The 22,850-nt window shown below is 37.4% G+C and overlaps 1 protein-coding gene across 6 annotated transcripts in view; it reads right to left on the bottom strand.

Annotated features, from left to right (window-relative positions):
- LIMCH1 (LIM and calponin homology domains 1) overlaps positions 1-22,850 on the bottom strand; it is a 1,973,196-nt gene that overhangs the window by 633,353 nt on the left and 1,316,993 nt on the right. For all 6 annotated transcript variants that reach the window (XM_044061504.1, XM_044061502.1, XM_044061501.1 and 3 more), the window contains exon 7: positions 15,810-16,005. In XM_044061504.1, the coding sequence (XP_043917439.1) occupies positions 15,810-16,005 (196 nt within the window). The remainder of the gene's footprint in view (positions 1-15,809; positions 16,006-22,850) is intronic.

The raw sequence follows: 22,850 nt of genomic DNA, 5'->3' as shown, positions 1-22,850 counted from the left end.
TAGGGGTAGTCTAGAGGAAGTGTGGGTGTTTGAATGTAAAGAAGGGATATATAGAAGTGTAATAGAAGGTATGGTAGTGGTATGAAATGTGAGGTAGGGAGAGGGGTGAAATGAGTGGGGAGATATAGAAACGGAGGTAATAGTGGTAGAAGAAAGTAGGTGTGAGTATTGAAAGGAGGGCTAGTATGTAAAAGAGAAATGAGGGAGGAGGATATGGAGAGTGTAGAGGGGAGGGGATTAATTTGGAGGTAAAGACAAAAGGATTGGATGGTAGGTCTAGGGGAGGGACAAGAGAAGTATAAGGTTAGGACCCCGGGGGGTGGGTGGGAATTGGGGGTAGGGAGGGGAGCGGAGTGAGCCAGAGGGCTTAACGGAGCTGACACACAGTAGACCACCAAGGAGGGAGGAAAAAGTATCAGAGTAGGCTGGTAAGTCAAGATGGGAGATAGTAGCCTAAAGAGGGAAGGATTAGAGAGAATATCAGAAGGAGGAAAGGGATAGTAGTAGGAAAGGAGAGAATAGAAAAAAATGAGGAAGGTAATAAATACTAATGTAAGGAGTATAGGTGGGTGTAGGGTGACATCTAGTGGCCAAAAAGCAGAGGTGCACAAACATGCACAGTAGCTTCAAAAAGTAGAAGTAGACTAACTGGTAGAGAGAGGAAAAGCAAGATAGCAGTCTAAAGTGTGGGGGAGGAAGGAGATAAGGGAATATGGGGGGGGGTTGCTGCTGGCCGCTTAGCTGGGGTCAGACAAAGGCTTAGCAGGATAAGTTTGTTAAAAATAACACTTCGTGATGTGGGTAGACATACTTTCTTGAACTTCTTGAAGTAGTGGGTAGCAGAAGAAGGCAGTGTCTTGACTTTTCCAAGGGCAGTGGGCAGAGAGCACCTTAGTGGAATTAGTAGTGAAAATTCACCCAGGCAAAAACACAGGGTAAAGCAGGGGATAGCTAGTACAAAAGAAAACAGTGGAACAATAAGAAAATGTTAAAGTGAATATTAGCATACAGAGTAGCAAATGCACTATCAAAAATGCAAATATTACAGATTATTCTAATGGTCAATATAGTCATAAATCACATAAGACATACACAAACAGTCAGGCAGGCCAAGCAGAAATCTTTGGGAAATTAAATGTCTAGGTATAGCAAATACTATTGAGATACTACTTAATTGACTGCTATAACATCTATAGTATGCAAAACCATATGTTGTAAAAAAAATAATACAAAGATTTAGGTACGTAGTAAATGTTGGCTAAGAGAAGCCCTTAACAGAGTGGGATCTAAGCCCAGCCTGCACGTGTAAGGCCTCTACAGGTTAGGCAACAAGTTTTATGGCTAGTAGAAGTAAAAATAGGACTTAATAATAAAAGCAATTATCTAAAGGTTGAACGACCCCTAGCAGAATCAAAATCCCATTAAACTAAAAACCAACCAAAGCATTAGCAAGAAAATATAAACAGTAGGGAGCCCAGTAGGGATAAGTAGCCTTGCAGCAGTAACTACGCAGTACTACGTTAATCAGACACAAAAGTAGTCAAAACAAATAAAAGAAGCCAAGAGTAAGAGTCTTCAGAAGCAAACAGTCAACTAAGATAAACAGAAAAACGTAATAAGCTAAGTTACTATACAGTCGATAAGTATTTCAACAAGCTTAAAGGTAAACAGAAGATATCTAAACCTGCGCTGGCATATAGTTGCTAAATGGTATAAGTATAACCCGTTAATGCATTAAAAGACTACAACGAGCCAGGCACAGTAAGGATAATTCTACAAATTACACAGGAGTATGCAGAAGTTGTATAGAAAATATCCATATAACAGCGCTGGGACGCTGTCGCTTACAATAAAACACAGTAACAGGTTAGAACCCAATTATGCAGCCCTATTAGCGCCAAGAACTCCACATGTAGGAGAATAAAATAACATAAAAAGCAAAGAATGCTACTAATTATACACAGCAGGACAAGTAAAGTGTAATTCCAGAGAAAGTATATATGAGAGGAGTCGCTAAAAGCTTTCCATAATATTTAGCGCAAATACTACAGCTAAATGAACCAAAAGTAGCGTAGTTCTAAGTACTAAATACAGCGGAAACGCAAACGCGTTTACCGGACAGTCAATAAAGTGGATCCTATTTCACAGAGTTAGTACAGTTCAGCCCAGAGATATCCTTAGGTAATTAGTTCAAACAAGCTGCTGAGTTAAAGCACCAAACAATACTGAGAGTAGCGCGTTTGTGTTTACAGGACTGTTTTTAAAACAAAACAAAACAAACATCAAATGCAATACAATTCCAGCCACAAATACTTATTAGATAGCACGTTCAAACTTACTGTAGAGTCGGAGCGCGCAGCCAAGCACGCACAGCAGCAGCGAGGTGGGCTAAAAAAAAGATGGCGCCCTAGGATTAGGGAGGGACTTTATCAACTTCCAAAGGAAGTGGCTAGAGGGGGGGGGTAGAGATAGCAGAGAAGCAGGTGGAGACCGGAAAAGGTGGATACAGGTGAATGGAGGAGGGGATTATTAAATCCAGACAAAAAAGAAAAAGGGATAGGATAGAGTACGTTAGACCAGTGAAAGCGAAACAGAGAGAGAAAAAGGGGTAGGGGATAGTATAAAGGAAAGAGTAGACTATAGAGATAAACAGATATAAAAGTGGTGGGACCAGGTATGATCAGTAAGAGAGAGAGGAGATATCATATGTAAGGAAGGACGGACACAGATGAGACTGGTGTAGAAACCGAGAAGGCTAAGGAAAAGGTAGGACAGGCAGAGCACACAGTAGACCACCAAGGAGGGAGGAAAAAGTATCAGAGTAGGCTGGTAAATCAAGATGGGAGATAGTAGCCTAAAGAGGGAAGGATTAGAGAGAATATCAGAAGGAGGAAAGGGATAGTAGTAGGAAAGGAGAGAATAGAAAAAAATGAGGAAGGTAATAAATACTAATGTAAGGAGTATAGGTGGGTGTAGGGTGACATCTAGTGGCCAAAAAGCAGAGGTGCACAAACATGCACAGGAGCTTCCAAAAGTAGAAGTAGACTAACTGGTAGAGAGAGGAAAAGCAAGTACTTCTTATCTTATCCCCACTATAAAATCAGGTGGGTACCCCCTCTCCAAAAACACTTTTTGAAGTAGCTCACATTCATTGTAAAAATCATTTTCTGCACTAGTCATTCTACTTCCCCTCACGAATTGTCCTTTGACAATATTCTTCTTGCAATGTGGTGGGTGGGAACTGTCATAGTGCAGGTAGGAATTACAAAAAGTAGTTTTTCTGTATATTTTACTCTCAAATTGTGTCCCTGTTTTATATATTTCTATATCCGAATACAAAAGTTTGTTTTCAGAAATATTATAGGTAAACTTCAAAAATTTTGTTGTATTGTTTAAGTAAGCCATGAATTTATCAAATCTTTCTATACCTGCGGTCCAAAAAATGACTATATCATCCAAAAACCTACGGTATAAATTCCAACAATCCTTAAAATCCGAATTAAAGATATATTTTTCCTCCCAATTCATAAGGACCAGGTTGGCGTAGGTGGGATCGCTACCCCCTGTATTTGTTTATAAAATTCTCCATTAAAGAAGATAAAATTGTTCTTTAAAATCATGTCCATTAGCCACAGACATGTTAATTTCTCATTTTGTGACAGTGCAATGTCTTCATATACTATATCTTCCAACATTTCTAGTCCTTCTTTGTAGGGAATAGATGAAAATAGATCAACAATGTCTATGGTTATGAACATTAGATTATCTTGATACAAATCGTCCGTTATTTCCCTTAATAAATCCCAGGAGTCTCTTAGTATTGTATTTTTGTTAACCCAAAGTTTTTTAAGTTTATGATCCACATATTTAGCCAAACTATGCGTTTTGGACCCCTCTGCTGCCACAATCGGTCTAAGAGGTGCGTCCCATTCACATTTGTGAATTTTGGGTATTCCAAAAATAGCTGGTACTCTGGGTTTCTCTACCTTTAAAAAATGAAATGTATTGTTGTCTATTAATCCTTCATATAATATTTCTTTTAAACTTAGATCTATTTTATTGTAGGCAATATTAATCTCATTTATTGAAACCCTAGAATATTTCAAATAATCACATAATATAGTATACATTTTACTTTCATATAAAATGTTCTCCATTAAAACCACTCCCCCACCCTTATCAGGTTTCATCACCCTTAGGTTTTTATCCCCTTTCAAATGCATCAAAATTTCTTTCTCATCCTTATTAAGGTTACCCTTAAAAAACATATTACTTTGTTTTTTTCTTATTTCTGTTTCTAGGACTTTTTCTAGGTTTCTCAATTGGGGATGTAATGGGGGATTGAACACACTTTTTTGTTTTAGATCATTAATGGGTGGGTCTTGGTTTTTAGGTAATATAATATTTAAATTAACTTTTCTTAAAAACATCTTAATGTCCAGCAGACTCCTGGAGACATCACCTTTATAATGGGGAATATATTTAAAACATTTTGAAAGCAAGGAAAAAAATTCTTTCTTTAATATTGTACTACTAAAATTGTATATGGTGAAATTATTGTATATGTTCTTAATTCCATCAACCAAAATCTGACTATCGGGAGGGTGGGCTGGAGGGTGTTCATTTAATACCTCCCCCTCCCCCTTCTCCCCCCTCTCATCTGAAAATTTATATTCTGTTGCCCCCTTTTGTTGTTTAGTCTCTCTGACCTACGCAGGGGTGGATACTCCCTTTCATATTCATCATAATCACCATAGGAAATTTCTTCAGTATTGTTTTCATTTTCTCCAAAGGAAAATACCTGATTGTGTCCTGGGTGTTTTTGGTGTGAAAACCTAGGCTTGGGGTAACAGTTTTTGTTATCATAGTCCCTAAGGTCCCTTTCTAATTTATTCATTTTCCTATTGACTAATTCATTACTTTTTTTATCTATCTCTTCCCTCATATTAAAATATTTAGCTTTCTCCTCCTCAATACTAAAGATTAAATCAGACTTAATCTGTTGATCTAATAGTTCTATTTCTTTTTGCATCAATTCCTGACATTTTACATTCTCTCTAACCATCAAGCGTAACATATCCACCCTACACTTGTTAAAAAGTTCAATCAATTCCTTGTAAAAATCAGAATCATATTCCACATTATTTGGAAATTTGTAGACCCGCAGGCCCTTAGGTACAATTTCCCTTGAAATACATTCTTTCAGGTATTCATTTTCAATTGTATAAGTTCTGTATTTGTACAACATTTTATATAAATTGTCAAGTTTGGAACGGTAGGATACACCTGTCCCATCCTGTTTGTTCACATTAATTTTAGTTTTAAAGGAGTATTTGGTATATAACCAATCTTTAATTTCTTTAACGTTACTGGTATTGTTGAAATGCACAATACCTGAGGAATGAGCTCTAGAATCCGTTTTTCACTGTCCCTTTCCAGCAGTTTCATTACCACTGTTTTGGTTATTTTCATTCCCTGCTCTCTGAAATATGGTCGGTGTGTTCCCTGGATCAAAGGTAGGACCATAGAACTCCTGAGGTTCGCCGACTTCTTCTTGCACGCCCATAAGCTCCCTCGCTTGTTCATCCTCCTCTGAATGAACAGCATTTCCGGTTCTTTGACGCTTAGCCGTAATTAATAGAGATTGTGTAAGGGGGGTCAACAAGTCAATCAATTCTAAAAGTTGACCAATGAGTTTACGAGTTTGACCTGTTTCGTCCAACCCCCTTACTTTATGGCAAACACGAATCCATCCTTCTTCCACGAGTATGCAACAATCAAATTGAAGGTGGTATTTGCACATAAACCAACCAAAAAACATAAACCAAGGTGCAAAAAGCAAAGTAAGGAATCCAGTTACCATCCGAAACCACTTTATTTAGACAAAGTCCACATGCAGTTTAAAACATAAACGCGTTGAAATTTAACCACAGCGTTTTCGTCTTCTTACTTAGACTTCCTCAGATAAAATGCCATACAATCAAATCACTTATTTATATAGTAATATTTAAATTATAAATCAATCAACCAATAATTCATTTAACCATTTGAAAGTTTAAAAACACACACCCATTTGTATGTTTAGTGAATGGAGGAGAACCATCTTGATAGTACAATAAATGTTTTACTTGCCATTATAATCTAACTACCCAATTTAAAATAAAAATAGATGTTTCCTTGAAACCTTGAATGTTAAAACCATTAATAATAAATATTAAATAATAAAAGAAGTATTATATATATATGTTAACCATGAAACATATATATCAAACATTGATTTCCATATTTCTCTGCTTTATACAGACTTTCATAAAATTTCCAAAATATTTCTAATACTTCTACAGGAACCCTTATCTTCCTTGTTATAGGCTCCCTAAGCTTGGTGAGAACCATTTATATTTTCTGCTGCCTAAATCGTTGTGCTAAAAGACTTTGTGCTCTAGGGTTATTATCAAAAAGAAGTTGCTTGACAGCAGACTTTCTAACCTCATGCATATTATCAAGGTAATCCCTTATTTTCTGTTTAGCATTCTGCAGTTGCTCCTCCTCTTGTTCTGTGAGATTCCCCCTATTTTGCAAAATGTTAACATTTGTCAGTCCCTCTGAATACTTTTTTGTTACTTCTTAACCATATTTCACTTTCCTTTATTTCCAAGCTCGTTTTAAACTCCTCTTTAATTTTATCCCACGTTCTAGCTATATTTTCAGAAGAAATGTCTATCTTCTCTAATAGCGCCTATATAATTCCCAAAAACCCATTCCTTAAATTCTTCTCTTTTCAACAGACAGGTGGGAAAGTGCCAGTGTCTCATTTTTATTTCATTACCTTGTGTTTTTATTTTAGTTATAATTGGCACATCTGAAATAGTTATTGGGTACGTTTCAAGACCCTCAATTAAGTGCACATGTTCCTGTGAAATATAAATTCTGTCTAGCCTTGCCTAGTTTTTGTATCTTGGAGAATAATATGTAAATTCACTCTGAACTCCTACTACTGAATTCAAAGGCCAAACTTCCCCCTTATTCCAGTTGCAGTTTGACTACCACCTTAAACATTCCCCACCCATCTATGTGAATGTAATATCTTTTCTTGGTGCTATTTCCAATGGTATCTGCAAATGGAACATAAACTTGTGCTACTGATACATATCTATATGAGTGAGTGTGCACACAGTATACACACATGTGTGTGCATGCGGACACACACACACACACACACACATAACTATATATTTATATATATATATATATATATATATATATATATATATATATATATACACACACACACACACACACACACACATAAATCCATCCATCCATCCTCATACACTTTATATATACACACAAAACTTCTTCTTCTTCTTTCGACTTTTCCTGGTTAGGGGTCGCCACAGCGGATCACCATCCGCTCATGATTGGCAGTGGAGTTTTACGGTGTCGAGTTGCCAGCCTGGCGCCCAACCTTCCATAGAAAGGCACACACACACACACACACACACACACACACACACACACACACACACACACACACACACACACACACACACACACACACACTCATGCCTAGGGCTAATTTAGTGTGTCCAGTCCACATACAGCAGGTATTTGGGATGTGGGAAGAAGCCAGAATACCCGGAGGAAACCCACGCGACCACAGGGAGGACATGCAGACTCCGCACAGAGGGCACCCCAGCCGAGGATCGAACCAGGGAACCTCATGCTGTGAGGCAGCACCACTAACCTCTGCACCACTGTAGCCACCCTATATATACACACAAATTTATATTTATATATACACACAAATATGAAACTATAACCTTTCAAAGAAAAAGCAACTCATTTATCCACCAATGAACAACAACTACATATAGAAAACAATAAACATTGATCCACAAAGGATCGAAAAAAGCAAAGCACTCAATGTTTTTACAGGGGGCAAGGCGATTTTCAGTCAGCTTTACCGACTATGACATATGTCAACAAGTTACTGTTATGAAAAAAGGTTCTGTTCCCATCAAATATAAATATATATATATATATATATATATATATATATATATATATATATTTTTTTTTTTTTTTTTACCATCTGAATGACAGTGCATCTATCTACATCTATACATATATATATATATATACATACATATCACATCTATAACTATGTAACTATATATACAGATCTGAATTTAATAAAACATATGGCTTGTAGCAGACATTTGCCATTGCCCCCTCGGGAATGCTCCTACAATAACAGTGCACCACGCCCTCCCTCTGATGAAGGGTAACAGAGTGTTAGCCCATCCCTGTTTCTCTCCTTATTGAAACATTTGACTACAAGGCCATTAGCAAAACTAGTCACCAGTGGCACATTTAGAGCTGAAACTTCTCCACAAGTAGGCCAAATGGAAATACAGAGTTTGACAGCAGATAATAATCTTTATGGCTTATTACACTCATTTCTTCAAACAGGTTACTTACAATGCATGTCTTAGCCATCTAGCCCAACAGTAATATGCAAATAAATTCCCCTGACTTGGACTGCCATGCATTACTGTAGTTTTTTTTCACCCTAGAATGACAGCAAACTGCAGTGGCAGATGAGCTTGATAGTGGGTGCAAGGTGTGGTCTCCTGACAAACATATTTGAAGAGTTATACTCCCACAAGGTAACTATGTAGATCGTTGCTCATCCCACAAATGTTTTTTTGCAGACGTCCAGATTACATGACCTAGCTATTTTCCACATTTTGCCATTATGCAGTTTTGTACCTCCCAGTTTCAACACACGTAGGTTGTAACAGGTTACTATTTCAATACTCACTTACTAGAACTGCAGTGGTGGTGCTGCGGTAGCGTTGTCACCTCACTGTAAGACGTCCTGTTTGATTCTCAGCTAGAGCGTCCTCTGTGTGGAGACATGCATGAATGGGCGTACCTTCATTGAAGGTTGTGCATCAGGGATGGAAACTCGGCACATAAAAATCTATTGCCAATCATTAGTGGACCAGAGTTCTGCTGTGGCGACCACTAACCGGGAAAAAGCCGAAAGACACAACTTACTAGTTACTGCTGCTTCCTTCTTTGGAAAGCTCCTTTTCAGGTAAAATTTACCATATTTACCATGGGCTTGCATTTGCTCACATTGTCATCAGTCTGTCTGTATGCCTGGGGGTAAAATGTATGTAACTGTACTAGCTGGAAGTTATAAGACCATGCAGTACGTGTTCTTACTGAAAGGGAGCTAACAGTTACATCCTTGCAAGGCTGGGAAAGGAACAATTTTTTTGTACTGCTAGGTTGCTAGTCTTCCCTTCCTATCTACTTTTCATGGCTTCCTGTGAGAGTTTCTCTGGCCCATTCCTATATAGGATTGAACTTAAAATTTTCAGTAGCTTATCCCAAAGTCCTACAGCATGCTATCAGGATGGAGAGGCATGCTCCTGTAGTCACTGCTACTGTGTCATCATACCTTCCATAGCAATGTCTCTCTTCATGCCACAAATTTAAGCAAGGCTTGGCCAAAATTATGACTCCTGGACTCACCTTCTTTTTCAAATAGTATTTAGAGTTCCCCTTCCTTCACTCCTGTTCTTTGCAGCATTCAAATGTCATCAGCTTTATTCAGTTTTCATAGTAATCTGTGCTACACTTCTCAAAAGCATGAATTTCCAGCATATGTGATGTCTGTATTCTGCTAGTCAGCACTCTGTTAAAACTTCATCAACAGCTCTCACTTCTGCTCACTATCTCTTCATCTCTTCCTCCTTACATTCACGCCCTTCCTCCCTCCCGCAGTACAAACATGTCTTCTTACTTTAGGGAGTCCTTAAAACTGATCAAATATCTGTACCCAACAGCACATGCAGAGACATGCAAATAGCAGTAGTGTTGTTACAAACATCTGTACCTTTCCAAGGTAGCTAGTCTCACAGGGGTCCATCTGTTCAATACCACTCAAACCATAACTACCCCACTGAATAATACCAAGACCTGCTTGTACCACTGCTCAAAACACGACCATTTATACACTGTGTCCTCCAGTTTTAACTGGCCAACTCACTAAAACACACAGCCATTCATGTAGTTATGAGTTATGTGTGGACAGTGTAAGCACAAGGTGTAACATGCTACGCATAATATTCTGTTCTTCATCGACGGTTATACTTGACGTACAGAAGCAAACTATCTGTGCACCAGATTATCAGATTCATAAACTACTAATGCATGAATAAAAAGCAAAACAGTAAAATCAGTATCAACTAAAAATAAACCACCATACTAAAAGGCAGTTCATTCATCCTTCCGAAGATAGTCCAAACAGAGTAACATATATATAAATACAAATACACGTTTTACTGCAGTAAAAAATCTGCAAAAATGATTACTTCATTGTACATTAACTATGTTCATTGTTACGCAGCACAATATATCGGCAAAACCAGGTCATTTCATTATGCAGACAAAATAAGATGTAATATGCAAATGAATAATGAATAAACGCTTCTGACTAGAACAGTCAAACACTGTTTCACACCTGTAAATTCTAATTCTCAACTCAAAACAGTGCTTGGGTAGTACGGTCAGTTTTTGAGCTTTGGGTAATCCCAGCAAGATAAGCACAGCAAGACAGTTAACAAAGAAGAAGGGAGGATACAAGCGCTTGTTGAGGCTAAAAGGAATAATATCAACAAACATTCAGCATAATTAGTGAAGGCCTTAACTGGGTTAATCAAAATGCGTGCGTGTGTGTGTGTGTGTGTGTGTGTGTGTGTGTGTGTGTGTGTGTGTGTGTGTGTGTGTGTGTGTTTTGGGAAGGACCTTATTAACTGGGTCGGAAGTCCATGCAGAAATAATTCAGAGGATTACCATTAGAAATAAAGAAATCAGAGAGAAAAGGCAGCACTAATAAAATTAGGATGCACATTAAGGTAAACTAAATGATTAAGCCAATACAATATCTCTGCCTCAGGATATAAAGTACAATTCTGGCCTCCTTTTGCTTCCTTTGTAGAGTGAGTATGCTTTCCCCAGGTACACTAATTTATTCTCACTTCTCCAAAAACACATGCTGACTAAATTATTAATCTAAACTGTACACGTATGTATTACAACTATCCTTGGCATTGTGGTTTGCGTCAAGTTTGAAAAGGATATGCAATGGGCCATTTAACTTGTCTAACAAATAAATGCTATGAATCCCCCAGCAAGATTAGCAATGATACCCCCCAGCTGAATTTAACGTACTAATAAAGGTGATGAACTTCTGATCATAACAAACAGATTCAGGTACCCTTGATTGATTTATTTATTTATTTAACATTTGTTTACAAGGAAAGTCCAACTTGGAACAAAGCTCATTTTCAGAGAAGGCCCGGGGAGAAACGCTTCAGATGCATGTCTTTGTAACATGGGAGGAAACCAGAGCACCCAGAGGAAACCCACATGAACGCAGGGAGGACATTCAGACACCGCACATAAGGCACCCCCGCCAAGAATCAAACCAGAGAACCTGTTGCTGTGAGGCAACAATGCTACTGCTGCACCACTGCACCGTCCAAATTGACAGTTTTAATGGTTCAGTATTTCAGTGTAAATGATGATTCGAAGACAAGTTAGGGGGTCATATAAAAGTCCAGCTCCATTTGCTTTTGCTATAAAGGCTTTATTTTCTTACAGTTTATCTATCACTCTTTTTAATTGCTCTAAGTTTTCTGATTACCTAATGCTGACTGGAAGCTTATCCAACGGCCTAGCAACTCTATTATGGTATTCCTGCATCATCAGCATTTTGCAGGAATTTCCTTTCACCATAGAAGCTAAGGGTTTTCTGCAGAAGACTTTTCCCATCTCAAGGAATGGGATACCATTACTATTGTCCTCCAAAACACCAGCAAATCAAAACGTCTTACTCACTGGCAGAATTCTACCCTACGCTTGATCCAGAGTCACAATGGTTCCTATCACTAAGAGAGAAGAGATTAAGTCAGTGTCCATAACTAAATAACTGGGGTCCTACCTACACGGAGTTATGTACCACTGCCTTCAGAAACAAAAAAACAGAAGCAACCTATCAAGGCAGAAAAATGGCCTATTAATGAGGCTAGACTTCAACATGGCAGAACGAGGTTTTCATCCCACAGCTAGTTTGGTGAGATCGACTTCACTTCCTCACATCCAGAAACTTTGGAAAAACTCACGATGCCCTCCAGTATGGTAGCAAATTTGAGGCAAAAGACAAAGGATGTCATTGCTGAAATCATTTGCTTAAATTCTTTGAATGACAACTCTGAAAACAGACTTAGATGCTTTTAGTTAGGTCTGGCTAACATGTTCCTGGTCAAAATAACTGTGGAGGCACATATCAGGACCAGTTTCTTAATATTTACCATCTAAGGAAGTTAAACTCCTTAACAACTTTCCCTTAAAGGTCCCTACTGGTGCCCATCACAAAAAGGAGGGGTGTGTGGGGCATCTACAAATTCTATTCCTGTTACCTGGGATACAAATGCTATACCTGTTACCTGGGATACAAATGCTAATCCTGCTACTTGGGATACAAATGCTATCCCTGTTACCTGGGATACAAACAGCATTATCATTCAATGCTGCAGGACATTAATGACATTCAAAAGTGTCCTTGACACTCCCCAAAAAAATCGCACTAACACTTAACATGCTCACCATTACCCCAACATGCAAAAGTAAACATCCCAAGCCTTGCTTAAAAATGAATAAAGGAATAATACCTTCTGATGACATTAGGGACTGGAACTGTGATCCTATAAGTGTAACTCAATTAGTTCACCACAGGATGACAGACAGACTGTATTTTGCTGAGAAGTTACCCATACTAATTAACAGCTGAGTGCAGTACTTCTTCCCTGAGAAACTATATATATATATATATATAAATATTTATACCATTATATATTTTTAGGCTACTGCATTTTGTAGATTAGAAGTTTGAAGTTTAACAAGGAGCAACAGTCAACAGTTAGGATTAATTGTTGTAAAGGTCTACTAAGACAGTAAGAAGTGGATTAAATGTAGTTCATGCCTATCAAGGGAGTAAGATGCCCAAATCCAGTTCACAGCTTAGACTGTAACAGAAGTGATTCATGGAACTTTTCTCCTTAAGGTTGCACTGAAAAATGTTTTACCCAAAGGTTGTAACCCATCATACAAAATGCAACAAATACATGTAAAGGTCCATACAACATATGGTCATTACCAAAATGGATTCAAAGTATAAAGATCACATCGAACGCAGCTAACAGAGTTCTTTAAGCAGGTGACATGAATATAATATATCAGAGTTCAGATATGATAGTGTCTCATCTAGATATTTACAAAGAATCTGACAAGGCATCACACAGAAGATTATTACATAAGCTGAATGCCACAGGCTTTAGTTATAGAGTGCCAACTTCTATAAAGTAAGCTATATAATTCAGCACTGGAGTTAACTTGTACATGGTATTCACAGTGATGAAAGCAGTAAGCAGCTACGTCCGACAGTGTTGTGCATGGGTCCACTTGATCCAATATGGATACAAGTGACAAAAATATGTCGCCCTGCAGAAAGCTTAAATATATCCAACACAACAAATAAGTAGCACAGCTGAAATTTGACTTAGCGCTAGAAAAACAGTATACTGCAAAGATAGTTAATGAACTTTTTCACAGTGATTTTCCATATGCAACACAACTTACCAAATGTACCAGAAGCTATGTAACAGACTTAACTGCCTCAAGACATTAAAGAAATCTTTTATCGCTGGTATCCACAGAAAACAAATGTAAATGCTTTAAAGACACCAAGTAATTTCTATCCTTGGTAACACCAGCTATCTCAGCTACCTCCCTCAGTTAATTAACAGAATAACAGTGATGTAAAAAAAAAAAAAAATATATATATATATATATGGATCTACTTCACATGGTCAACATTTCAGAATGTCGAAGACCATACGGCCAAGACCATATGATCGACATATGAAATGTCGACCATGTAATTAAAAAAAAAAAACACAACAATAACTTACCTTCACACTGCTAGCAGGGGGCTACTCCCCCCACACCCCCCGTAACTTAAATATACCAACTCCGAGATCGCACTACAGTGCAAAAGATGGGAATCTTTCCATTCCGCACTGTACAGAGATGTCGGTTCCACATGTTTGACATTTCAAATGTTGATCATATGGTCTCGAAATCCTGTCAAAAAAGTTTAAAAGGTTAAAGTTATGATGTCACTAATCAAGGCACTTCCCTCTAGTGGTCATCAGTAATATGCCAAGTAATACATACTTCTGTGCTTTTGTTGGACACGATGGCCAGGTTATGTTTACCCATTGTATAAAGTATAACAGCTTAAATTAAATTAAAGAAAGAAAAGTCAGGCAGCAGTACTCATTGTGGTTGTCCTGGGGGTGGGTAATGGAGATTTTTTATAAACTAATGTCAAATAAGAACCTTTGGTAAATTAATTCATATTATTTACATATGGAAAGTCACTGTGAAAAGCAGCAATAAATGCTTGGAAATTCTATGATAAAGACAGAGGGAAACTTTGTAAAGAAGAGAACTTGATGAAATCTTACTTCAGACATTAACTGCAGTTCTGGAGGCATCTCTCTAAAGAGAAAGGCAGAAAAGAGAATGCCAAGAAGAGGGGAATCATAATGGTGCAGGGTCTGTGCCAAAAGCAAAATGACAACACGAGGGTGGGGGTATGAAAGACAATTTAATGTGAGTTTCAATGTGGAAAAAATGAAAGTGATATGTGACAGAAACCTTTAAGTATCTTAAAGCAATGAATTAATTCCAGAATGTTGGCATCTTATTACGCATTTCCTAAAGAACTGTACCAAAACTAAAACAAGGCCCAGGATTTAAAAATGATGATGGACAGCTCATATGTAACCTGATCAAACATTTTTAAGACAATGGTATAGATGCAAGGATCAACATTCCAGATCAAGTGATGTTACTGAGAAACAGTATTGGTAGGATTAAAGAGCTCAGGATCAGTGTATCCCAATTCTGGGGAGAAGAAGGTTCCGGTAAACTGCCAGTGGGACTTAACATTAATTTAGTCACCAGGTAGGTTAATAGGCAGGGAGAGTTAACTACTTGTACATTCTGCATTCCTGTGGGAAATGACATGCGGCATGACGTCCAAGGATCACTTCCTGCACATGTATGAAAGAAATGGAACACAATCTATATGAAGATGTGGTGAATACAAAGCTGAACTGCGTTAAATGACAGGCTTTTCAAACTCTACCTATTGGGCATCACCCACTCATTAACAAGAAGCCACATTTACAAATGTAAAAAAAAGCACTGCCGGGGTACTTACTTACTTTTAGCTCATTTACTCACAACAATTCAAGAAATCTGCTATGGAATATAGATTCTGCAGGAATATATGGCTGGACATGGACCCTTGTGTTTCAAAACATACAGATGTAGATATATATGCATTTCTAGAACTATTAGGCTGCCCTGTCACCTGAAATGGGAGAGGGTTATAAACACTTCTTAAAACAGACCCACAGTTTAACTTCATACAAATGTTTATCTGCTAACAGACTACATAAAATGGAACATCAGCAGGCAATCTAGTCAAAGACCTCATTTTTTTATCCATTAAAACAACAGTCCACATATATCAGAAAAAGAGCTATATGTAACTTTAGATGATGACAAAAATACAAACTTTTAACAAGGTATTGACTTTTTTCAGAAGCAACATTTGCTTGAAACTGATGTGATTTGAGTTTTCATTTTTCTGTACCTACCATCACTGCTTCCTCGAAGGATCACATCGGGGGATGGAGTCTGTTGAGAACGTGATCCAAATGAATCCAAGCTATCAAAAGAATCATCTCTGCCATGCCTGGGTGGAGACAGGGAATCACTACGCTCAGAGTCCCAACAGTCAATGTAACCACTATCACGAATGCTCCGTTTTGGACTATCAACGTCTTCTGCTTCCTGCATGCAAAAAGAAAACTTTATTTCACTTGTTGTTAATACTGTGAGGCAGGACAGCACTCAGAGCGTCAGATGGAGGCAATACAAATAAAAGTTCCAGCATTTATTTTCTTTACGTCAGCCAATAAGGCATGGACAGCAAACCCTGTATTCTTCTGGAATTTAGAATGCACTTAAGTATTAAATAACCTCAACCATATAGAGTGTGCTTACTGAAAATCTGTGACCTGTCCACCAAGTAGGTATATCAGTGTAAAATTAGCATCACTTTGGAGTTTTTTATTGCACTAGGTTTTGCTATCACTGCAGTTGCAAAATAATAATGCTGTGTTTCACTAGCCTCCCTCCACCTTCAAATGAAATTCCTGAAATGAAAGAGGGATGTCTTTTCCGAGGGATTCAGTAATGAGAAATATGCATAATGCTTTTCCTGATGCCTCAGGGAAACTCAATTCAGCCCTTTAAAGGCTGCCAGCTCCTGGCTCTGTAGGATATGAAAGTACTTGTAGCTGACCCACATGGTTGCAGTGCTCCAAACAATTGCCGCCTTTGATAGCCTAGCCATTACACATTCTTTCCAGTGCAATAAGTCTGACTCTAAATGCTGAAACCCAAGCTTGAAGAAATGTCAGTGAAACCATCCTCAGCAGTGGGACATAATGAACCTCTTGTATAGAATGGCATTCTAATATTAAGTACAACAGCAAAACATTACTAAATAAATACATGAATGAAAACACTCAGAGCAGGGGGCCCTACCAGTATAATTATTATAAAATACAGTTACAGTATGGCTGTCTGACATACGTAGGACATTTCAAGATGAGGAAAGTAAGACAAAGTGTAGCACAGCTGCCTCGCTTTCTTTGCATACTTAGACAACTGTTAGTTTTTACTTCTACCCATGACTCATCCTCACTTATTTCTGCATACAGTAGCTCATCATTTTAGTGAGCAGTAAAACCCTGTAATAGCAAAAGTGACATTTTGTAGCTATTGTCTTTTTCTAAAAAATTCTAAATTCTGAAAATCTTATCCAGAAGCTGATTGGGTTATTCACACTTATAACTTTCTACCTCTAAATAATCTTGCATCCACATAATGTTCTGATTTGAAAGGTAAAACACTACAGTAACAAAGGTCTACTGACATAGGTAAAAGATCTGCTCACGTTGTCATCAACAAAGGTTTACCAAAGAGCCTAACGTCTGAAACCTCGCAATGGGGGGAAGGGATTAAGCATCCAGAGAATAACCCTCACTGTTCCTGCAAAAGGTATGGGTAGTTGTTATGTCAGGTCCAATCCTACTGCATGCTGCTCTGAATATCAGTAGTGTGTGTGTGTGTGTGTGTGTGTGTGTGTGTGTGTGTGTGTGTGTGTGTGTGTGTGTGTGCAGTGATGGCATTAATATACTACAATATGTACTATATTACTATAATACATTACAATTTCTAGTAACTAGTAATATAACTAGTTATTTTTTCAAAATGGTAACGAAGTAATAGTAATACATTACTCTTTTTTAGTAACTTGAAATTTAAATGTGTTACTTTTGAGTTACTTTTGCTTAAACCAGTGGTTCTCAATGTGAGAGATATTGCAATGTAAGAGCGATGGAAAACGTCTGGGGGCCCTGGACAGTATGGATAGCAATCAGATGTTAGGAGGTAATACAGACTTTGAAGGGGCAATTTGGATAACAAATTATAACATAATGTTGGCACAACTCGCACCACGTAGCATTCATAATAGATCATTAGAATTAGTCTGGAGCAAAATTTACTTCACTTGTTTAACACTGTAAGAATGTGAAAGCTAATGATGACCAGACTCCATCCCTGCCCTGCTACTGTGGGACTCTCACCCACTAAAACACCCCCAAATACTGGGACAATTCTAGCCTGCTCGAGATCATATCCTTACCTTGTTGTATAATAAACAGCATTGGTTCACCATATTGCTGTCAATTAGAATCGAACTCGCCACTCATCGGTTCGACAATTACAGACATCACAATCCATAATTATAAGGCCAGCCGATAAGGGCGGTTGGATAGTCATAATGGATACTGATCAATATTATGCAGCTATGAATACATTATTAATCGATCAGTTTTACAAGGTAATTGAAGATCAAGTAGTGCAAGACACTATTTTGCATATATCAGACACCTTATTAGACATGTTTAAAGGTAATATTATAAATCAAGAGTTATATGACTATTTATTGATTAAAACACCATTGATCCCTACAATTCAAGGACTTCCCAAGATACACAAAGACATAAGTAACCCCCCGATGAGACCTATAGTGGCTGGACAGGGGTGGATTACTGAGCATCTGTCCGTGTATGTTGAGAAACATTTACGTCCAATTTTAGATCGTAACCAAACAGTACTTAGGGATTCCAAACAATTTTTATTGGATCTCTATGACTGCTTAGGTAATATAAGTGGAACAGAGAACCTGGTTTTTGTCACTTTTGACATCCAGTCTTTATTCACGGTTCTACAAAATGAGTTAGGGATTACCTATATTACCAATTACCTTTCAAGACATAGTGATTATTCAGTAGTGCAAATTGATTTGTTGGCATATTTTTTGGAATTGATCTTGGAGAACAATATTTTTGTTTTCCAGGATACTTTTTTTCAACAACAAGGAGGTGTTGCCATGGGTACACCTTGCGCCAATAGTTATGCTAACATGTTTTTGGCGCAATGGGAACATGAAGTATTATTTAAAACAAAAGATTTTGAACAGCAAGTAGCATTTTATCGGCGTTTTGTCAATGATGTTTTTATCTTATAGAAAGGGAGTGAAGACAATCTATTTCTATTTCATAGTATGATGAATCAACTCACAGATTTTTTGAAATTTACTATGAATCATTCGAGTACCAGAATAGAGTTTCTTGACTTGTTTATAGAGAAACTTGAATGTGGTTTGATTAACACAGGGATATACCGAAAAGAATGTTATCATAATACCCTGTTGATGCGAACGAGCATGCATCCACAACATATTTTTAAAAATATTATCAAAGGCCAAGGAATGAGGACCTCTAGGTTGAATGCTACTGAGTCAGGTTTTATCACTGAAATAGCTGATCTTAAGCAAAGATTAATTGACCGTGGCTATAGTCCTCGAGAGGTTGATGACAACCTCATGAACATTCAAGAACTTAGGCTAGACAAAGCAGCCCCTTACTTTGGACCTAAGAAAATATATAATGAGAGAAGTTCATATGATAAGGGGTCAGAAGTTAGGATTTCTATACCTTACACCACTGATTACCTAGCCATTAAAGATATAATGACTAAACATTGGTCAATTCTGTGTACAGATGATAATATTAAGAAGGTGGTGGGTACAAAGCCTCAGTTTCTCTTTAGGAATAAACTTAATTTGAGGAAGATGCTCTGTTATCCTAAGAAACAAGGATCTAAGGTTGATTCTACACATACTAAACCATGTGGAGATTGTAATTTTTGTGTTTTGATAGACACTAACACCTGCTTCCTACATCCAGATCTACATACTGCATTCAACACGCAGGTAGAAGCTGATTGCAACACCTCTAATATAGTATACTTAGCAGTATGCCAAATCTGCAGGGCTTTTTATGTTGGAAAAACGAATCGTCGATTCAAGGAAAGGATTCGTGAACATGTTTATAATATAAGGAAGGGATCACCACATAATGCCATAGCCAAGCATGTTATGCAGTCTGGGAGTGAACACAGTTTTTTGTTTAGAGCCCTTGAGATCATTACTCCCAATATTAGGAGAGGTAACATTAGGAACCATACTGAAAGTAGGGAGAGTAAATGGATTATCAGGCTAAGAGCTGTTAGAGGCCTTGGTTTAAATGAGAGGGCCTCAATTAAACCAGAACTTAGAAAATGTAGGAATATCAAGCCATAGATTATGTACATATTAGTTTTTATCTGTTCACTCAGTATATATTTTAATGAACCATCAGAGTTATATATATTCATATGTTCTCTATTTATTACATTTTTGTTCTTATTTAGAACATTTATATTTGTTTTTTATATATATACTTTTTTATATATACATTTTTTACATATATTTCTTATATGTTTTACACGTTCACATGATTTTTATTTATTTATTTATTTATTGTATAGTCTCATGCATTCATTTGGCGTTAGTTTATATGCATTTTATAGATGCAACAGTGGTTTTATTTATTTGTTTATTATAGGATTGGATGGGTTGATTAAGATTTTAACGCAATAGGTTTAGCATTAAATGAATAATTTATTCATTAATTAATTATTCACCCTATGCGTATATAAGAAGCCTCACAGGCTTTGGTTTTTGTGATCTGATGAAGCTCATATACTGAGTGAAAGTGCTTATCCGACCTGCAGTCTGGCTGTATTTTAACTTCAATAAAAAGTTCTTTTGCTACATTGGAACTCTGCTACGCTCTGGTTTGTGGATTTTCTTAATATAACTTTAATAATACACTTATATGCATCTGCTTCCTTGTGTGAGTAAATCTCAGTATTATAATTGATAAACTATACTTTTGTAAAAATAATGTGTTACTTTAGTTAGTAACTAGTAATCATAATATATTACTTTTTTAGAAAAGTAGTAAGTAATAGTAATAAATTGCTTTCACTGAAAAGTAACGCAATAGTAACTTATTACTTTTATAAGTAACTAACACAACACTCTGTGTGTGTGTGTGTGTGTGTGTGTGTGTGTGTGTGTGTGTGTGTGTGTGTGTGTGTGTGTGTGTGTGTATGTGTGCAGTGATGGCATTAATATACTACTATATGTACTATATTACTACAATACATTACAACTTCTAGTAACTAGTAATATAACTAGTTACTTTTTCAAAATAGTAATACATTACTCTTTTTTTAGTAACTAGAAATTTAAATCGGTGTTACTTTTGAGTTACTTTTGCTTAAACCAGTGGTTCTCAATGTGAAAGATATTGCAATGTAAGAGTGATGGAAAACGTCTGGGGGCCCTGGACAGTATGGATAGCAATCAGATGTTAGGAGGTAATACAGACTTTGAAGGGGCAATTTGGATAACAAATTATAACATAATGTTGGCACAACTCATACCACGTAGCATTCATAATAGATCATTAGAATTAGTCTAGAACTAAATTTACTTCATTTTTTTAACACTGTAAGAATGTGAAAGCTAATGATGACCAGACTCCATCCAAATACTGGGACAATTCTAGCCTGCTCGAGATCATATCACCTTGTTGTATAATAAACAGCATTGGTTCACCATATTGCTGTCAATTAGGTGGATCTATGATCAACCTACTTTTGTCTTGGCAATTTTTTGTTATGTTCTATTTAAAATTCTTTTTAGGTTTTGATTCCTGGCTGTGTATGTATGGTTTGGTTTAATTATTATTTGAGACTCTTTCTCCTTTCAGCTGCTCCCATTAGGGTTGTCAGCCCAACACCCAACCTTCCCAATTTAGAATGTCCAATCCACCTGCAGCATGCCTTGGGAATGTCGGGGGAAACTGAAGCACCCAGAGGAAACCCATGCAAACACATGGAGGACATTCAGACTCTGCACAGAAGAAACCCCAGCCGAGAATCAAACCAGACAACCTCTTGCTGTGAGATGACAGGGCTAACCGCTCTACCACTGTGCTGCCCAACTATAAAAACTAGTCTGCTGGAGTTTTTCAACTGTTAAATGCTATTCATCATCATTGTAGCATTGTGTATACAACTTTAATAATACACTTATATGCATCTCCTTCCTTGTGTGAGTAAATCTCAGTATTATAATTGATAAACTATACTTATGTAAAAATAATGTGTTACTTTAGTTAGTAACTAGTAATCGTAATATATTACTTTTTTAGAAAAGTAGTAAGTAATAGTAATAAATTGCTTTCACTGAAAAGTAATGCAATAGTAACATTACTTTTATAAGTAACTAACACAACACTGTGTGTGAGTGTGTGTGTGCGTGTGTGTGTGTGCGTGTGTGTGTGTGTGTGTGTGTGTGTGTGTGTGTGTGTGTGTGTGTGTGTGCGTGTGTGTGTCTGTGTGTCTGTGTACTTGTGTAATCATGCATATCACATTGCACAGCACTGTGTGTGTGTGTGTGTGTGTGTGTGTGTGTGTGTGTGTGTGTGTGTGTGTGTCTGTGTGTCTGTGTACTCGTGTAATCATGCATATCACATTACACAGCACTGTGTGTGTGTGTGTGTGTGTGTGTGTGTGTGTGTGTGTGTGTGTGTGTGTGTGTGTGTGTGTACTTGTGTAACCATGAATATCACATTGCATGGCACTTTGTGCATGTGTGTGTGTGTGTGTGTGTGTGTGTGTGTGTGTGTGTGTGTGTGTGTGTGTGTGCACCTTCTGAGGAAGGTTGGGTGTTGGGCTGACAACTTGATACTGTAAAACTCTACTGCCATAGTGGTGATCCCTGTGTGTGTGTGTGTGTGTGTGTGTGTGTGTGTGTGTGTGTGTGTGTGTGTGTGTTTATTGGACCTTATTGTTTTATATGTGGCTTTATGGGGAAAATGGGTTTTTTGCCTGATTAAGTAGGTTAATGAGTGGTCACTGATATTATCTGGGAGAATTCCTACCTTATAAGTAAGGTGTTGTTTATTTATAAGAATTCAATCTAAGATACTTTCCTTTTTACTTGGTTTGTTAATTCTAGTTGGGGAGGAAATTAGTTGAGAGAAACCCTGCAGGTTGATGAGAGAAGTAGAATTTTCATTACTGATGCACTTCCAGTCAATATTGAAATCTCCTAGTATTACAGTTTCTTGTGGGAAGTATGGTGATAGGGAGCTAAGGATGTC

The sequence above is a fragment of the Protopterus annectens genome, chromosome 2.part0, assembly GCF_019279795.1.
Source record: "Protopterus annectens isolate FY-2018-M chromosome 2.part0, PAN1.0, whole genome shotgun sequence".
In the NCBI taxonomy this organism is placed as follows: domain Eukaryota; kingdom Metazoa; phylum Chordata; order Ceratodontiformes; family Protopteridae; genus Protopterus; species Protopterus annectens.
Note: the sequence above shows the minus strand (reverse complement) of the source record. Positions and strands in the feature narration are given on the sequence as shown.